This window comes from Acomys russatus, chromosome 3 (genome assembly GCF_903995435.1).
Source record: "Acomys russatus chromosome 3, mAcoRus1.1, whole genome shotgun sequence".
Taxonomy (NCBI): Eukaryota; Metazoa; Chordata; class Mammalia; order Rodentia; family Muridae; genus Acomys; species Acomys russatus.
In genome coordinates this window covers 84,373,539-84,390,776 of record NC_067139.1, presented here as the reverse complement: position 1 = coordinate 84,390,776, position 17,238 = coordinate 84,373,539, and the positions used below count along the sequence as shown (strand labels likewise).

General features: G+C 48.1%; 1 protein-coding gene across 1 annotated transcript; it reads right to left on the bottom strand.

Annotated features, from left to right (window-relative positions):
* Positions 1–451: 451 nt before the first annotated feature.
* LOC127186823 (dehydrogenase/reductase SDR family member 4) lies at positions 452–12,851 on the bottom strand. The gene is made up of 8 exons (XM_051143107.1): positions 12,700–12,851; positions 11,532–11,709; positions 6,947–7,048; positions 3,444–3,514; positions 3,299–3,350; positions 2,893–3,027; positions 2,474–2,529; positions 452–994 (listed from the first exon to the last, which is right to left on the bottom strand). The coding sequence occupies exons 1-8, from the start codon at positions 12,828–12,830 to the stop codon at positions 880–882; spliced, it is 840 nt and encodes a 279-aa protein (XP_050999064.1). The 5' UTR covers positions 12,831–12,851; the 3' UTR covers positions 452–879.
* Between the last annotated feature and the right edge of the window lie 4,387 nt (positions 12,852–17,238).

The following is a 17,238-nucleotide window of genomic DNA, read 5'->3' as shown; positions in this document are numbered from 1 at the left end:
CAATTTCTTTGTTTATGTGCCTCAGTACCCGTCCCCGGTCATCCTTGGATGGCCCCGCCCTCCCCCGCCCTCCAGCTCAGGAACCGTCCAGCTCGTCCTTACTGACCCTGGAGGGAACTCTGAATCAAGGGCGATGCTGCTAGAAGACCTGCCCGAATGTGCGGGAGGGAGTTGGTTCTTTTCTGCTAGCCAGTCTAGTCTCGGGGATCCCCGTGGCGACCTTGGCACCGTCCCTGGGGGTGTGAGGCTAAGAGTAGCACCTGGGAGTTCCCGAGCCATCTCCCCCCACAGCTGGCAGGCAGCTCGGCGGCAGGCAGCCACCTCCACCCTTGAGCGTCAAGCTCAGGCCTTGGAGACAGGGAGGAGGGCTGGGGAGATTCCAGAGATCCGGCACCGCTCAGACTTCTCAGATACACTAAGCATCTCCCATTGAGAAATGAGCACACACTGATTGAGAGCAGCTCGGTCATCTTCGTTTTATTTGTATCCTATTTGTAAATTGTTAATTCCCATCTCTGTTCCTTTCACTCCAGGTCCCTTCTATCTCCCCTCAAATTCTCCAGAGACGGAGGTGAGGGGGACTTGGTCTTCACTAAGGTAGCCACAGTCTTCTCAGCAACACCCCCCTCCCCGTTTCCGCTACCTATCACCACACCCCGCCCCATCCCCAAAGCCTTTTTCAAGGCCATAGCAACAGCATGCTCATCTGACCACACTTGGACCACAGGGAAAGCAGGGACTTATCACTGGGCAGAGCTGATTTTGTTAGGCAGCGTCAGGGAAGTGCCACAGAGGCAAAGGTGGACGGCACCCTCTGCGCGCGCGCGCGCGCACACACAAATACACCAGCTGGAGTTTTAACCTCTGCCCCGGGGGTCCTCAGAGGCGGGAAGGGGTTCCTCCTCCCACCACTACTGTCTCGCCATTGATGTAACTGGCATCTTCGGAGCACAAGAAAGACACTATGCCGGCACAATCCTCTGGCTTGCCCAGCCTGGGAACAGGAAACAAGGAGAGCAAATGTCAGACAAGCTGGCCTCTCTTGGGCTGGCCCACAGGGGTTGAAATTTGCTTAAGAATTATGAGGTGGGAGCTGGTGAGAGCCTTAAGAGCGCTGGTCAGCTGCTCTTTCAAAGGACCCAGGTTTAAGTCTCACAGCACACAAAGCAGCTTACTAGGGTTCGAAACTCCAGTTCCAGGGTATGTACAGGGGTGGGGCACCAGGGACACGTGTGGCACACAGACACACATGCAGGCAAAACACCCCTATGTATTAAAAACATCTAAAATTATTAGGTGATTTTCAGAACCAGTGTACAGCTTTTTTTTTTGCCTATTAAATAGGGTGTTTATGATTATGGGGATATAATTTATAGAAGCATAAATACTGTATGCTACAAAACCATGTTATATTTAAATATAGAAATACTGTTTTTAGATACCAGAATGTAGCATCAAATTGATAAAATGGTGAGCAATTATTTCATGTTTTAAAAGAAGTTATTTCAACATGTATATATACTATTCAAATGTCAGAGAGTGCATTGGCAGGAAATGGTGTGATCAAGTTATTTCATCTGTACAGGTTCATTGTTCAGATCCTTTTCAAGAATCTATTTTATTTTTTGTCTTTTAAAGACTAGATTTGAAGCCAGGCAGTGGTAACATGCAACTCTAGTCCCAGCACTTGGGAGGCAGAGGCAGGTGAATCTCTGAGGTCCAGACCAGCCTGGTCTATGGAGTGAGTTCCAGGACAGTCAGGGCTACACAGAGAAACCCTGTCTCTGGGGAAAAAACAAAAACAAATCAAAAACAAAACCAGAATCGTTTTATAAGAATGTGCTAAAATCACACTGTCTGTATTATGATTCTGTGTGTTCTAGACAGTATGAGTGACTGAAGACCTAGTGGTTCACCAACCTAGCTGCGCAGTGGGAGACCTAATAAAAAGGAAAGTAAAGGAAAAAAAAAAAAAAAGATGGGCGTATCCTACCATGGACCAATTAAAGAAGAGTCCCTGGGAGTGTGCCCTAACCAACAGCACTTGTGAAAGCTCCCCCAGACTGCAGACCCCAGATTCAAATGTGCAGCCAGGAGTCAGGCACTTTGGGTTAGATCGTTCAACTGGGGTCTCTAGGAGACCTAGCAAGAATGTCTACGTAGTTCAGCCAGGCAGAGTCAGGGCTTTCTCACTGATTGTGATTGGGTTGTGGGAACATCGGTGTGAGCTTTGGAAACGCTGCTGTCTTCTGCGCTCTGGTCTCCCAGGCACCAGGTAGGGGCAGACAGCGAACGAACGAACAAGAGCTCTACTTTGGCCCAACTCTGACACCTATGCAGTAAGAGCAGTGCCCAGGTTATAGGAGTGAGGGGGTCTATGCCTCTGTGAGGTCTAGAAGGAGCATGCTGTGTCATCTGCGGGACTCCGAGCCAGGGGAGAGCTTTCTGTCTGTCCACACTAACAGTCACTTACCTTCTAATCTGCATGGCTTCTTTTATGAAGTCCTCTCTCGATCCTTCCATCCACAACTGCCGGGAAGAAGGGAAATCTTTGTAATGTGCGAGAAGAGGAAAGCACGGAGGAAAAGGGAGGGAACCGCCCATCCCCACAGCGACTGGGACTTCTTCACTCCCTGATCTCTCCACTGCTGGCCTCAACGTCATCCTTCCAGCTCGTATCTTGCTATGTCTCCTCAACGCTCATGCGCTTTGGGAGACAGGATGCAGTAATGGGTACAGTCTGAATTCCTGGCTTGATCTCACTTGGTAGAGCCCAGTAGGAAGGGAGTCTATGGGAGTCTGGCCCAGGGAAAGTGTCTAGTAAGGCGAGGGGATAGGAAAAGGCACAGGCAGCAGGGTGGGATCTGGGGGTACAAGGTCCTCCCTTCTCACCGCACTGCTGAAACGGGTCTTGATGAGCCCAGGTGCCAAGCAGTTCACTCTGATGTTCTTTGAGGCCAACTCCCCGGCGAAGTTCTTCGTGAGACCCAGCAGAGCTGTTTTACTAACATTGTAAGGGCCCAGAGCCTAGGCAAAGAGGAGAGTTGAGGTAGTTTATTGGTTCACAGGTCATTTTTGGTTCTTATTGTACAACAAGGGTCGGGAACCAAAAAAAAAAAAAAAAAAAAAAAAGGTCACAGTCAGAAATGGCCTTGTAGTCTCAGGTAGGTTGGGGTTCATGGAAGCGAGCTGTCTCTTTTGTGGGAGAGGACTTAGTAGAACGATGCCAAAATACTTCTCTAGGCAGCTGGAGGGGGTGCATGGTGTAGGACGGAGGGCAGGTAGGAGTGGTACTTACAGGAAATCGAGCGAAGCCTGCTACAGAACCCACAACTACCACTGAGCCGCCCCTGAAACGGAGAGAGAGCCGAGTCTCTTCAGTGTAAAGCCCACTGTCCCCGCGGGGGCCCCATCTCACCCAAGCTTCCTCTCAGTGTTGGTACCCTCGTTTCTCCATCTCTGGCACCACTGCTTTTATCATCATGGCTGTTGCCGTCACATTGATGCTCATAATCTGAAGGCAACAGAAAGGAAGACAACATGAGAAGGGCGTCGCAGGGTCCCAGGACTTTCATAGGTTCCCTGAAAGTGCCTGTCAGAGTTGGTAGGGATCTCAGGCTGACCTAACAATGAACAACTTAGGGTTCGAGGTTGGGTAGGTGCCTCTCACAGCTGGTCTAAGTGGATGGTGGCGCCCCCTGTTGGCGAGTCAGAATGAAGCCGATCCATTGCTCCTCCCCAGCCAGTCCATAATCAGTTTTGCCTCTCAAGGCTGCTTGCTTGGGTTTCCAGCTCGAGTTTTATTTATATTTCTTCCAAGTACAGAGAACCTGGGATTGGGTTGTGGCCTGGACCTACACTATAGTGGGCTGGGTTCCTCAGGGACAATGTAGCCCGGCCTGAGACACTCGGGCATTCAGTTATTTCCTTGACTTCTGCCCTTAAGCAGTGGGAGGGCCACCAGGATGGACGGTCTAGATGGATACTTATCAGAAAGTGGAATAACAAGGGAACATTTCCGGGGAAGCTGGGGTGTATGCTACAATTGCAATTCCCATATCTCAAATTTAAAATTCAACTGTATGACTTTGTTACATTGTTTTAAGTAGTGGGTTGTCTACTTTCTGTGTTTCCATGCTGACTTCTTACTCTGAAAAATATTAATCTCGCTAAACATTTGAGACAGAAGTACAGTGACTATCCAGCGTCCCTTACCTGGATTCAAGTTTTTAACTCTTTGCCTGATGTAACCTCCTTCACATAGCTGTACAGTTTTGTTTTTTTACTCTGTTGCCCAGGCTATCCTGGAACTTCCTAGTGATGGGATTTCAGATATGGGCCACCACACTCAACTTTAATTTGTGGTGTGTGTGTGTGTGTGTGTGTGTGTGTGTGTGTGTGTAGGTCAGAAAGTCAAGGCAGAATATTTTTTTCAATTTCTTCTTGAACTTCTTACTGTTTTTTGAGACAAGGTTTGTCACTGATTCAGCTGGACTGACTGGTCAATAAGAACACAGCAGGGTCTCATGTTCCCAGGTGCTGGGATGACAGGCACACTGGAGGTCTGCTTTCTGGCTTTCCTGCTTTTACAGCAAAGACTTTGCTGAGTCATTTCCCCAGCCACTATACCCCCCCCCCCCCCCGACTCTCCCTCCCTCCCTCTGTCTCATTTAAAAACAGGCTGGCCTCACACTCACAGCGATCCAACTGTCTCTGCCTCCCAAATGCTGGGATTAAAGGCATGTGCCACAATGGCTGGCTCGTTCTTTCTTTTAAGAAGTGTGTGTGTGTGTGTGTGTGTGTGTGTGTGTGTGTGTGTGTGTGTGTGTGTCAATGTTGGGTGTCTTCCTCTATTGCTGGCCACCTTATTCTCTGAGTCAGGGCCACTGGTTCAGCTAGATTAGCTGCTTGGATGGCAGGCTCTGGGGATGTGCGGGTCTCCATCAGCCTGGGCAGTGCTGGTTATAGCATCACATGAACTATGCCAGCTTTTGGGTGGGTTCTGAGGACTCCCAGGCCAGGTCTTAATGCTTGGGTGGAAAATACTTTACTCTTTGAACCATTCCAGTCCCTAGTTTTTTTGTTTTTACTGAACTATTGCAGACTTGACAGTGCTCTAGCCCCAAACTGCATGACTATACTTTCCCAAAGAATAAGACTTTCTTTTTGCATAATTATAATCCATTATTATACTCAAGAAATGTAGCAGTGATAGAATTTTATATTCTATACCATTTATCACAAACTTTCCCCAGTTCTTGAAATGTCTTCCCTTTGCCCCACATCTCCCTTTTTTTTGAGACAGGGTTTTATAGTGTATCGTCTAAGCCAGCCTTGAACTCACTACATAGGCTGTGCTGGCCTCAGATTTATAGTGAGCCTCCTATCTTAGTGGCCCAGAGATTACAAGTGTGTCTCAGCACTGGGTTTCTTCTAAATTTCCTCCTTAAAAGGCTCCGGAGCCAGGCATGGTGACACATACCCCCAATTCCAGCATTCAAGAGGCAGAGGTAGGAGAGTACTAGTTCAAGGCCAGCCTGGGCTATTTAAACAAGATTCTGACTTTAAAAAAAATCCAGAGTACAGTCAAAGATCAACTACTGTGTCTGGGTTGATGTATGTGACATTAAAGAAAAGTGAAATAGTTAAGAGCATTGACTAAGCGCATTAAGAGTGGTTCCCATCACTCAGGGGTTAGCTCACAACCATCTTTAACTTTAGTTCCAGGTTACCTAGTGCCCTCTTCTGGCCCCTGTGAGTACTGCATGCATGTTGTGCATAGACATACATACATAAAATACATATATACCTAAAATGGTTTAAAAAAATTTAAAAAATCCTTTCAAATAAAAAAGTGAAGAAAAAAAATCACTGAACTACAAACTGGTTTTATTCAACTTTTCCCCAAAGATGATGATGATGATGATGATTCTTCTCCTCCTCCTCCTCCTCCTCCTCCTCCTCCTCCTTCTCCTCCTCCTCCTTCTTTTCCCCTTTGGTTTTTCGAGACAGGGTTTCTCTGTGTAGCTCTGGACTCCCTTTGTAGACCAGGCTGGCCTCGAACTCACAGCGATCCACCTGACTCTGCCTCCCTAGTGCTGGGATTAAAGATGTGTGCCACCACACCCGGCCAAAAGATGCTTCTTTAGTTTAAAAAATACCATAACCAGAAAGTGGCTCACTGAAGAACATTTTGGCACTCTGTCTTCATGTTTGGAACTCTGATAAACTAGAATATTTTTGTTATCCTTAAGCTCCTATGTTGAGAAATCCATGGGGGGGGGGGGGAAATCATAAGAAATTTAATATATCCAAACCGTATAGGAATAGTGACCTTAGAAAACAAAGCTTTATCATTAAAGGCTGTAGGTGGGCGAAATACATCATGAATACGATGTGACAAGACATGTTTGCCTGAAAATCAGCATCCTAGCACCTTTTGGGTACCTAGAGTTTTTTTTTAGCAGTGAAGTTGGAAAGAGAAAAGAACAGGTTATACCCAGTGACTGTACACTATAAAGCATCAACCTTTATAATTTCAGTGAACAGCAGCTATTAACATTCCCAGCTAATGAAAAGACATTCTTTCCCAACAGCTGGAAAGGGGACGGGTGGGAGGGTGGGTGGGTTTAAGCATAGTAGTCATTGGCCCCTTGGCTGCGATGTCCCTGCTGGAAATAAGCCAGGAAGAAGAGCATGGGTGAGCAGCCTAGGGGAGACAGGTGGGGAAAAGGAAGCAGAGGTGGCTGGCACACGGCAAATGACAAGCAGAGGTGACAGAGGAGAGCAGGACATGGGCCGGGACAACCCTCACACAGGCTTTACCAAGTCCACAACAGGTGAGCTGTTCTCACATGCTCTGGAGGAAGGAAGGCATCCTACAAGCAGGCCAGGCTTTGTGCTGAAGGAGGCCAGCCTCCGGCCGGGCACGTCACTCTTCTCTCACCTTGTCCCACACCTCCTCTGTGACGTCCATTAGGTTTCCAAAGAAAGGGTTGACAGCGGCATTGGAGACCAGGATGTCAATCCCTCGGTGAAGCTTCAGAGCCTAGAGAGAGGAAGGAAAGTGTGAGTCATGCTGCTGCCGAGGGAGGGAGGTGCGTTCATCAATGCAGATATGGAATGTCTTCTCAGGAGCAGTTGTCAACGTCAGCCTCAAAGAGCAGTCTCTCTAAAGCCACGGTAAGCTCTGCTGACATTTGAAGCTATTATTTCTCCCAACCCGCCTCCTCTTTGAAGGGTGCCTCTGACCCTCTGCTCTTTTCTTTACACTCCCCTTTTGTGAGCTCCTTTATTCTTTATATCGTCACCTCTCCCCTCAAATCTATTTCTAGACCCCCTCTTGAGTCCCAGCCCCATCTCCTCAAGTGCCTTCTTCGCAGTTTCCTTGAATAGGTTACCACGACCCGAAAGCCAGCCTGTCCACTCGAGCAGGAATGAAGAGCAATCCTGGGAAAGGAACATTCTAGCCCAGTTTCCTCATAGTGGAAGCGATGACACCTAGGGCTGAGGAAGGTCAATTTTCAAGGCTGTAACTCAGTAATCATCCTGAAGGGGCATCTAAGGGCAGGGAAGCCCACTCCTCTGGTGTTTGGGAGACTAAAGGGATTTTTTAAAATTATTATTCTCAGAGTACAAAGTGGTGGCTGAACCGAGGTCAGACCCCAACTCTAGCAGAGAGATGATTTCCAGGAGCCTCTGCCAGCCAGCTGGGACCTGTGCAAACCCAGCTGTGCATGAGGGCTGTGCTGGTCAAGTCACTAGGCTGGCTTTGAAAAAGTCTCACACTCAGCTTTGATGTTATTTTTCTTTCTCTTTTTGGCCGAGAAGTACAGAAGAGGCAAGGCAGAAACTGAGAAAGCCAAGAGAAGAGATATCACACCTTCTCAGTAGGTTGTTAGTAGGTGGTGAAGGCCCGGAGAACGTGCCAGCAACAACAGCAACAACAACGCGCATCGTCAGGAGTTAGAAGCCACCTTCGAACCAGGCTTTGTCTTTGCCCAGACCTGGCAATTTTGAAGCCTTGGGCAAATAGCATGTAATGGGCCCTCAATCAACTTTGTGCCTCCAATTTGGCAAAGGAGGGGTGTCATTAACAATATGCACCATCTGCCAGCTTCTCCTTTTAACTAATTATTCTTGCTAACTAGGTGCTAAGCTCAGTCGTTTTTATACTGCTAGAGGAATACCCAGGCTGTCAACGTGTTCATTAAACAAAAATTTAAAGTCACAGACTCCTCTAAAACCACCACTGATATGTGTGCACGCGCATTCTAAACTTCCGTGTTGTAGCCCAAAGCCTCAGTCACCCGCCTTCACTCTGTGCAAAAAGCCTGATGACATGTGACTGGCAAAAACAGAAGGAACGTGATGTGTTCATGTTCTGTGTTGTCTGGGAATAGGAGAGGGTAACCAACCGAACCAGAGGGTGTTTGCCCTCTCCCGGCTTCTGTCTCCCACCCTTTCAGGCCTGTCAGCACAGACAGGGGAGACAGCTGTGTGTTGACTGAGCATCGGAGAGGCATAAAAAGTTCATGAGAAATTGGATATAATAGTCTACGCTTCCGATTTCAGCTCCAGCAAAGCTGAGGCAGAAGGATCACAGGTTTGAGGTCAGTCTGAACTTATAGAACAAGACCCTACCTCAGCACCCCAAACTCCAATATAACCCCCCCCAAAATGCCAACTGAGAAAAGACCATGTTGATGACTCTCAGACTCTGCTCTGAACTATATGGTCACCGCATTAATGTGCTTTGGAACTTGTCAGTTTTGACAGTTATTTATTTAAAACACAGTATTATCAAGTGGGGAATCTTGCTTGTCTCATGGCACCATTGTTGAGATGTGGTGCTGAGTGGGAGGTGGTGAGCAGCACCCACCTTTGGGGAGCAGATTTTCTCACTTCGGGGTAACACCTGACACAGGAGAACACCTCAAACTGCCAACAGCTACCCCGTTACTCTCCACTCTGACATCTCTTGTACAGACTTCCCAACAGTTGCTTTTTAAAAAGATTTTTTACATATGTGAAAGTGTGCACGTCTCTGTGTGTGCGTGTGTTCCGTGTGTATGTTATGATTTGCCTCTCCTATTCTCATTTCTTGACATGTCGCTAGAAAAATCTTCATCACACTGTCTCTTGAATAATGCCTACTTAAGTCCCTTTGCCACTGCTCTAGACCCGGGTGACAGCCAACGGCTTCCTCACTAAGGTTCTTGGTCCAGCATTTTCTGTGCACCCTTCAATTTTTTTTTTTTTTTTTTTTTTTTTTTTTGAGACAGGGTTTCTCTGTGTAGCCCTGGCTGTCCTGGACTTGCTTTGTAGACCAGGCTGGCCTCGAACTCACAGAGATCCACCTGCCTCTGCCTCCTTGAGTGCTGGGATTACAGGTGCGTGCCAGCAAACCTGCCATATTTGTCCCCTTTCAATGCAAGTATTTGTGAACACTTATCTTAGAGAGATAACTCAGTGGTTAAGAGCACTGGCTGCTCTTCCAGATGACCCTGGTCTTTACCCAGCAGGTAAACCACCTGTAACTCTAATCCTAAGGGATATGGCATGATCTTCTACATACGTGGGCATGGAACACGCATAGTGCACAGGCATATCTGTAGGCAAAAACTCATACACATAAAATAAAAATAAATACTAAAAAATGGAATCATCTTATTTTATCTGTCACACTTGAGTCAACTCTTAAGGTCCTGCTGACAGCATTTCTTCCAACTGTCTAATGTGTTCACACAGGCTGTGTTTTCTCTGTTCTGGTAGGTTCTCCCTTGGATTTTGGGTGGTAGTGCACACCCTGAATCTTGGGGGAAGACACACCTCTGCAGCATGGTTTATAGTTTCTTACACAGCTGGAGACTGGTGCTAAGTGTCAAGCCTGACAGGGCTTAGACTAAAGTCTATTTGGGGTACATAAAGCTAGGCACTACGTAAGTGGGGGAAGTGCCTGGGTCTGTAGGCGTTGAAAGGAGGGTAGGCCCGGGTCTGTAGGCATTGAAAGGAGGGAAGGCCTGGGTCTGTAGGCATTGAAAGGAGGGAAGGCCTGGGTCTGTAGGCGTTGAAAAGAGGGTAGGCCTGGGTCTGTACGTATTGAAAGGAGGGTAGGCCTGGGTCTGTAGGCATTGAAAGGAGGGAAGGCCTGGGTCTGTAGGCGTTGAAAGGAGGGTAGGCCTGGGTCTGTAGGTATTGAAAGGAGGATAGGCCTGGGTCTGTAGGCATTGAAAGGAGGGAAGGCCTGGGTCTGTAGGTGTTGAAAGGAGGGTAGGCCTGGGTCTGTAGGTATTGAAAAGAGGATAGGCCTGGGTCTGTAGGCATTGAAAGGAGGGAAGGCCTGGGTCTGTAGGCGTTGAAAGGAGGGAAGGCCTGGGTCTGTAGGCGTTGAAAGGAGGGTAGGATTGGGTCTGTAGGCGTTGAAAGGAGGGAAGGCCTGGGTCTGTAGGCGTTGAAAGGAGGGTAGGACTGGGTCTGTAGGTGTTGACAGGAGGGTAGGCCTGGGTCTGTAGGCATTGAAAGGAGGGTAGGCCTGGGTTGTGTAGATCTTTCCTCTCTGGCTTAAGAGGTGTCTTCAGCTATATGACCCAGTCTTGGTAAATACAGGGAGGACCAGTCTTTGCCTGGGTGTGGTGGCTCACACGTGTATGTCTAACCCGGGGGAAGCAAAGCACATGGCTAGCCTGGGCTACAAAGTGAATATTTTAAACCACTCTATCTCCAGCACAAGATGCTGCCTCAAAAGACCAAACCAACACCAACAGTGACAGAAAAAAAAAATGACATAAGATTCTGAACACAGGAAATGGCTTCTAGCAGGTGAAGGAAAAGGAAACATGGTGAACCACCTCTCACACGAGCTCTATAAGCTACAGAGCAGAGAGCATCTATTAGTTCATACTAGGGAACCAGGACCAGCCATTCTGAGGGGACATCTCAGGGACCATACAAAATTGAAGGACCAGAGTGGCTTTCGATTCTCTGGCTGGGAGAATCTGGTTCTTAGGTGTCAGGATTCAGGCATAACAGAAAGGACACACAATAAAAATGTATTGGTATATAGGGTATATATTGGTATATAGAGTATATATATATTGGTATATAGGGTATATATTGGTATATAGGGTATATATTGGTATATAGGGTATATATTGGTATATAGGGTATATATATATAGGGTATATAGGGTATATATTGGTCTGGGGAGAGGGCTTAGTAAAATAGACAGTGTACTTTTCTCATAAGAAACCCTGAGCTCAGTTCCCATCACCCACATGAGGTGGCTCACAAACATCTGTAAGTCCAGCTCTAGACGATTCAAGACACTTTTGGGTTCCACAGGCACTAACAAGAACATCTCCTACTATACTCATTATTAAAATAATAGAAATTAATCTTTAAAAAGTATTGGTGGATTAGTTTGGGTGTGAGCACCGGGATGCTGGCGTCTCCCCGCTGCTGACTTAGAAGTCAGGCACGAAGGCACAAGCTGCCCTCTTGGCCCAGTGCCCGTTATTCTTCCTGCTCACCGTGGCTACCAGCTTTTCTCGATCCTCCGCCTTCCCCACGTGGCACACGATGCCAGTCACACTGAGCCCCTCCCCCTGCAGCGTTGCCACTGCGCGGTCCACATTCTGCTGTTTCCGGCTGCTGACGACCACGTGGGCCCCGTCCTGAGCCAGACGCCGGGCGATGGCAAAGCCAATCCTACAAAAGAAATACACCGTCAAAGCCTCTACAACAAGGAAAAAGCGGCGAGAGCACACATGGGCTCTGGATTCGGATTCCTGGCTCTGGGCTCCCGCGCTCTCTGTATTTGCACTTCACATTTTTTTTGTTAAGTAAAGGAGACTTAACGGTGCTGACAGAAAGATAGGCTCAGATCACTTTATTATGAGCTTGTGTTTTGCCCCGGTTCCCAGGACCTGATGTCACCTAGCACAGGCCTCAGAACTGGCTACTGTACCTGTGTCCAGTTGGGTCAGAGGGGAGAGAAATGAGACATGTACAATAGTTGCCATGGCACGTGGCTTCGAGGGTCTTGCTTGAGGGGGCCCGTATCCCCAAATATCTCTCTTACCAGACTTCAACCTTAGAATTCTATCCTTTTTATGTTGGGGGGTCTTCATAGAAAAGCATGGCTTAAAATGTAAATATCAATGACATAATTCATAATCGACAGACGTTAGCGTTTCATATACGTCTGTATTCCAGGTTTTCAAGGAGCTTTTATGTAGCCAAGTCCCGTGGCGATGGAAAAAAAAAAAAAAAAAAAAAAAAAAGGATAGTTAAGAGTGGTGGGTGAGACAGGGTGGGGATCGGTGGCCAAAATAATATTCAGACCCAAGTAAAGATCTGGGCACTGGATCTTTCTAGGTAAAGGGTGAGGTGACTTGCCAGATGGGCTGCTTTGGTCTTCCCAGACTCTAGGTGGAGCTGTTGGCTGGGGCAGCCCAGAAGCCCAGACGCAAGGGGACCTGGGTCCACCTGGCTATCACAAAGCTGAAGAAAGCAGTGACACAGGGGCTGGCGGGTGGCAGGGCCAGGCCAGGGATTCGAAGCGGTTTCAGACCCACCGTTTGGGTTTCCTTATTCTCCCCCGGGCAGACCTTTGGCCGCATTTGAGGCCTGAGGACAAGAGTCCAGCAGTTAACGACTACTTGTTTCTGGATGGAGACTCTGGCTCTGGTTACTCACCCGTCGGTGGAGGCTGTGACCAGGGCCACCTTATTCGCGAGTGGGCTCTGGCGAGTCACCCCGGAGCTGGCCATCCTCACCGATGTCCACGCTCGAGTCCAGCCACTTAGCAGCAGTCCGGCTTTCTGCATAGTTCAGGCCCGGGCGGGGGGCGGGGGAGCTAGGTTGAACTCTGCTGGGGGAGGTAACAGTTCAAAGGGCTGGAGGCTGGTCGAGTTGCGCAAGTGTCCTGCCTCCTGAGACAGCCAGCCCCGCTAGCAGGACCTGCTCCGCGACAGCCGGGGGCCACGGGGTGGGGGGGAGCCGCTGCGGTTGCGAGCGCTCCCTGCCGGCGCCCGCAGCCCGCTCGTTCACTACCCTTTGCCCGACTTGGGACTCCCGCCGAGTTCTCGGTCCAAGTTTCTGCACGCCCGCCCACTCCTCTTCCACAGGAATCCTCAGGTGTTTCTGTTCTCCAGCCGCTCCTCACACAGCTGCAGGCTCCGTTTTTGGGGGCGGAGTGGGGGAGAGTTGCAGTAGAGGAAATTTTGAGGTTCTATTTTATTTATGTATTTATTTATTTATTTTCGTTTTTCCTTTGCTTCCTTAAACTCCAAATAATTCTTCCTTTAAAAAAAAAAAAACAAAAACTGGGGTGGTGGCGCCCGCCTTTAATTCCAGCACTCAGGAGGCAGAGGCAGGCGGATCACTGTGAGTTCGAGGCCAGCCTGGTCTACAATGTGAGTCCAAGACAGCCAAGATAACATAGAGAAACTCCGTCTCGAACAAACAAACATACAAACATCCTGGGCTTATATGTAGGGCTGCAGAGATAGCTCATTTCATAAAGTGCTTGCTGAACAAGCCTGAGGGTTCCGGTTTGGATTCTCAGGATTAACATAGGCAGCTGGGTGTGGCAGCTAACGGTGGGATTCCTAGTTTTGGGGGAGACAGATGATTGTTGAGGCTTCTGGCCAAATCCGTGAGCTCCAGGCTCAGTGAAAGACCCTGTCTCAAGAAAAAGATGGAGAGTCCGTGTTGACCTCTGGCATCTACTTGCACGTGTGTACATTATGTCCTCTCCTCCATCCCCGTGGACACCCTGTAATGAGCGTAGTGAAAATGCCTTTAGACAGGTAAAAATAGCTTATTCAGGAACCTCCACTATACCCAAGGCTGCACCTGCTAACCAGAACCCAGTGACATCACTTCACATAACCAGACACAGTCCTAGACCCCCATGATGCCCGCTGGACTGCATATAAAAACAGAGACAGAGAGAAACACTCTGCTCAGCTGGTCTGGAGAGTCCCCCCACTCCAGGATCCTGAGCCTTGGATCAGAGCCTGCTGTTAGAGGCAGGACCTGACCCTCAGCTAAGACACGTGGTTGCCAAGGTGAGCGGCTTCAGGGAGATAGGCCGTAGTTAGAAATTTAGAGTGCGATGACCCTCAGCATAATAAAATGTAACTTTTGTCATACCAACTATGAGTATCTACCTTCTTGCTTTAGACACACACACAGACACAGGCACACACACAGACACACACACACATCTTGCACAAGGAGGGTAAATGAGTGAATGTTTTGAGACTGCCTGTGAAGGCGAAATGTGTGTTCCTCACAGGGTCCGTTCAGTGAGGGAAGAGGAGGCCAGGAGACAAATGTGATGGGCTGTGACAGCTGGCCTAGACCCGACACCACTTTTCTTTCCGGCTCCACATCTTCTGCTAGCGGTCACCTTGGGTTAGCCTAAGACTATTGAAAGTATCAGGTATTGGGGCTGGAGAGATGGCTGTTCTTGCAGAGGTCATGAGTTCAATTCCCACCAACCACATGGTGCCTCACAACCATCTATAGTGAGACCTGATGCCCTCTTTGGCCTGCAGGTGTACATGCAGGCACAGTACTGTGCACATAATAAACAAATCTTAAAAAAGGAAAAGTCAGATATTTACATTATGACTCATAACAGTAGCAAAATTACAGTTATGAAGCAGCAATGAAAATAATTTTGTGGGTGGGGTCAACACAGCATGAGGAGCTGAGTTAAAAGGTCACAGCATTAGGATGGTTGAGAAAAACTGAGTACTTCATCTTCAGAGAGGCAGAAAATGGTCGATCATTGTAATACCCAGTGTGAAAGCATGGAGGCCCTGGTTCCATCCGAGAGGACCTTCCATTTTATGGGTGTGGCGGCAAGGATGCTAAAGGGTCTTCCCACCAGAGGTGACCGTGAAACTCTCAGATTCTCCACGACCACTGTGTTCTCAGGTCTTTCCTCCCATTCTTGTTCAATAAATATTTGCTAAATATGAAAGTGCTTTATTAACTGTAAATTACTAAGTACATAGTAATTATTCCCACCAAAGAATAATTATTATTGCTGCCACAGGCCAGACTCCTCATCTGTGAACGGAGAGTGTGGAGCAGATGATGGATAAAATCCTCAGCAGCTATAAATTCTAAGTCCAAGACTTCAGCCTCCATTTTTGCCAAGTGGGCTGAAGTGATCTCTCTCCTGGGCTCCTGGGAGAACTTGAGAGTTTGGACGCCTTAGAGTGCGCGGCGTAAGTGTAAGTGACTGAACTGGCTCCATCCCGGGGTTTCCAAATATCAGGCTGAAAAGCCATGTTGGCCTCTGGCAACATTTCCAGACTCTGAGGCAAAATAAGAAATACAGAGACAATAAAGTGAGTTTTGTAATGTTAATTTAACAGGCACCACATTCTTCTGACTATAATACACACCCGACCATAAGATGCACCCAATTTTTAGAGCAATAAAACAAGAAAAACAGTAAAAACAGCAATCGGACCATAAGGCACACTGTAATCCCCCCTGCCATTTTGGGGGGGAAGGTGCATCTTATGGTCTGAAAAATAAGGTGATAGTTTATTCTAGAATTTGTGTTTGCTTGTGTGTGTGTGTGTGTGTGTGTGTGTGTGTGTGTTTGCGTGTGTGTGCGTGTGTGTGTGTGTGTGTGTGTGTGTGTGTGTGTGTGTGTGAGGGTTTTCTTTTAGAAGAGACTATAAAAACAGATGGGTTTATATTTTTGAGACAGAGTTTCTCTGTGTATCTCTGGTTATACTGGATCTTTTTCTGTAGACCAGGCTGGCCTCGAACTCACAGAGATCTGCCTGCCTCTGCCTCCCAAGTGCTGGGATTAAAGGCGTGCGCCACCACGCCCGGCTCAGACAGGTGGGTTTAGAGAAGGATTGTTAGCTGGTAAGGTCATCAGCTTGTCAACTTTATGCAGTGCGTACCGTTAGTGAGTCTGAGAAATACAGTTCTGGGATTCGATGTTTAACAGAATTTGTATTTACTAAAGAATCCTTTCATAGCTGGGTGCAGTGGCACACGCTTTTAATCCCAGCATTCAGGAGGCAGAGGCAGGCGGATCTCAGTGAGTTTGAGGCCAGCCTGGTCTACAGATTGAGTTCCAGGACAGAGAACTCTCTGTTTCAAAGAGAAATCCTGTCTCAAACAACAACAGCAGCAACAGCAACAACAACAACAACAACAACAAATGATTTAATATACATAATTTCATATATAAATCAGCTGAGAAAACAAAGCAGAAAGCAGGACTCTGGTATTCAAGGTGTGCTGGGACGTGTATAGGGATAGCAAGCGACGCAACCTGCAAGAACTAGTTTTCTCAGCTGACAGGTTGTAGCAGTGTTACTCAGCACATGCTGATGAGACAAAACAGCTCGCCTCAAGTCGGAGGAGGAGGACTGACTGGTGCCCCCAGTCTCAGACTCATGAATTATTGAGAGGGGACTGAGAAGCACCACGCCCTTTCTCTCTCACTGTCTGGAGCTAATGCACCCCGGGAACCTTTCCCAGACTGTGCCCTGCGTGTGCAGCTGGGATCCTGGAGTGTCAGGCGACTGCTCTCAGAGCCTGGCTTAGTGGAACAGGCTTGCAGGGCATGGATGGTAGCTGGGTGAGGGAGCAAAGACTCAAGGAAAAGAGTCAAGTCTTAGTCTCTTTCATATGGGCAAGGCTGGACTTTGGCCTTTAGCACTATTTCTTTTGTAGGAGCTCAGGGGATGTTGGGGAAGGGATCTGTGAAGAGAAAAGGGCAGAAGGGAGCCAAGAAGTGTGGGGTCTCAAGTTTTTGCTCTTCATTAAGGAGGTTGTTGAACTGGGGTAGAGCATCTTTTGGGGGAATGCGCACCTGTGTAGCAGTAACTCTCTCAGGGGTGGGAACCTAGGACGTTGTAGGAGGTGGTGCCAGTCCTGAGGCAATCTCTGAGGCTGAGAATCATGCGTCCGTCTTCTCCAGGGCATGACTGTGGGTCAGAAGAGCTTGGAATCCTAGCTCCATCATTAACTCATGCCTGGTTGAGGCCAGTAGGACCGGGCAAGGCGGAAGGCGGATGTGTGCGTGGGACAACTGCCAAGCAGGGACGACAATCAGAGTGTTACCGGCATTACTTATCGAGGCCTCTCAAAGTGCTATCAACCATCAGCTGTTTTATATATTCATTAACGCATTGTCGGTTTCTGTTGGAGCGCCACAGGCTTTGGCATTTTCATATGTGAGATCAG

What these genes read in the sequence shown, in the direction of transcription:
- LOC127186823 (XM_051143107.1), bottom strand. Translation starts at nt 12,830, where the DNA reads ATGCAGAAAGCCGGACTGCTGCTAAGTGGCTGGACTCGAGCGTGGACA. An exon ending in CAGAGGAGGTGTGGGACAAG is followed by an intron (nt 3,515 to 6,946) that starts GTGAGAGAAGAG and finishes TGTTGCCTTCAG; the next exon opens with ATTATGAGCATCAATGTGAC. An exon ending in GAAGCCATGCAGATTAGAAG is followed by an intron (nt 995 to 2,473) that starts GTAAGTGACTGT and finishes TCCTGTTCCCAG; the next exon opens with GCTGGGCAAGCCAGAGGATT.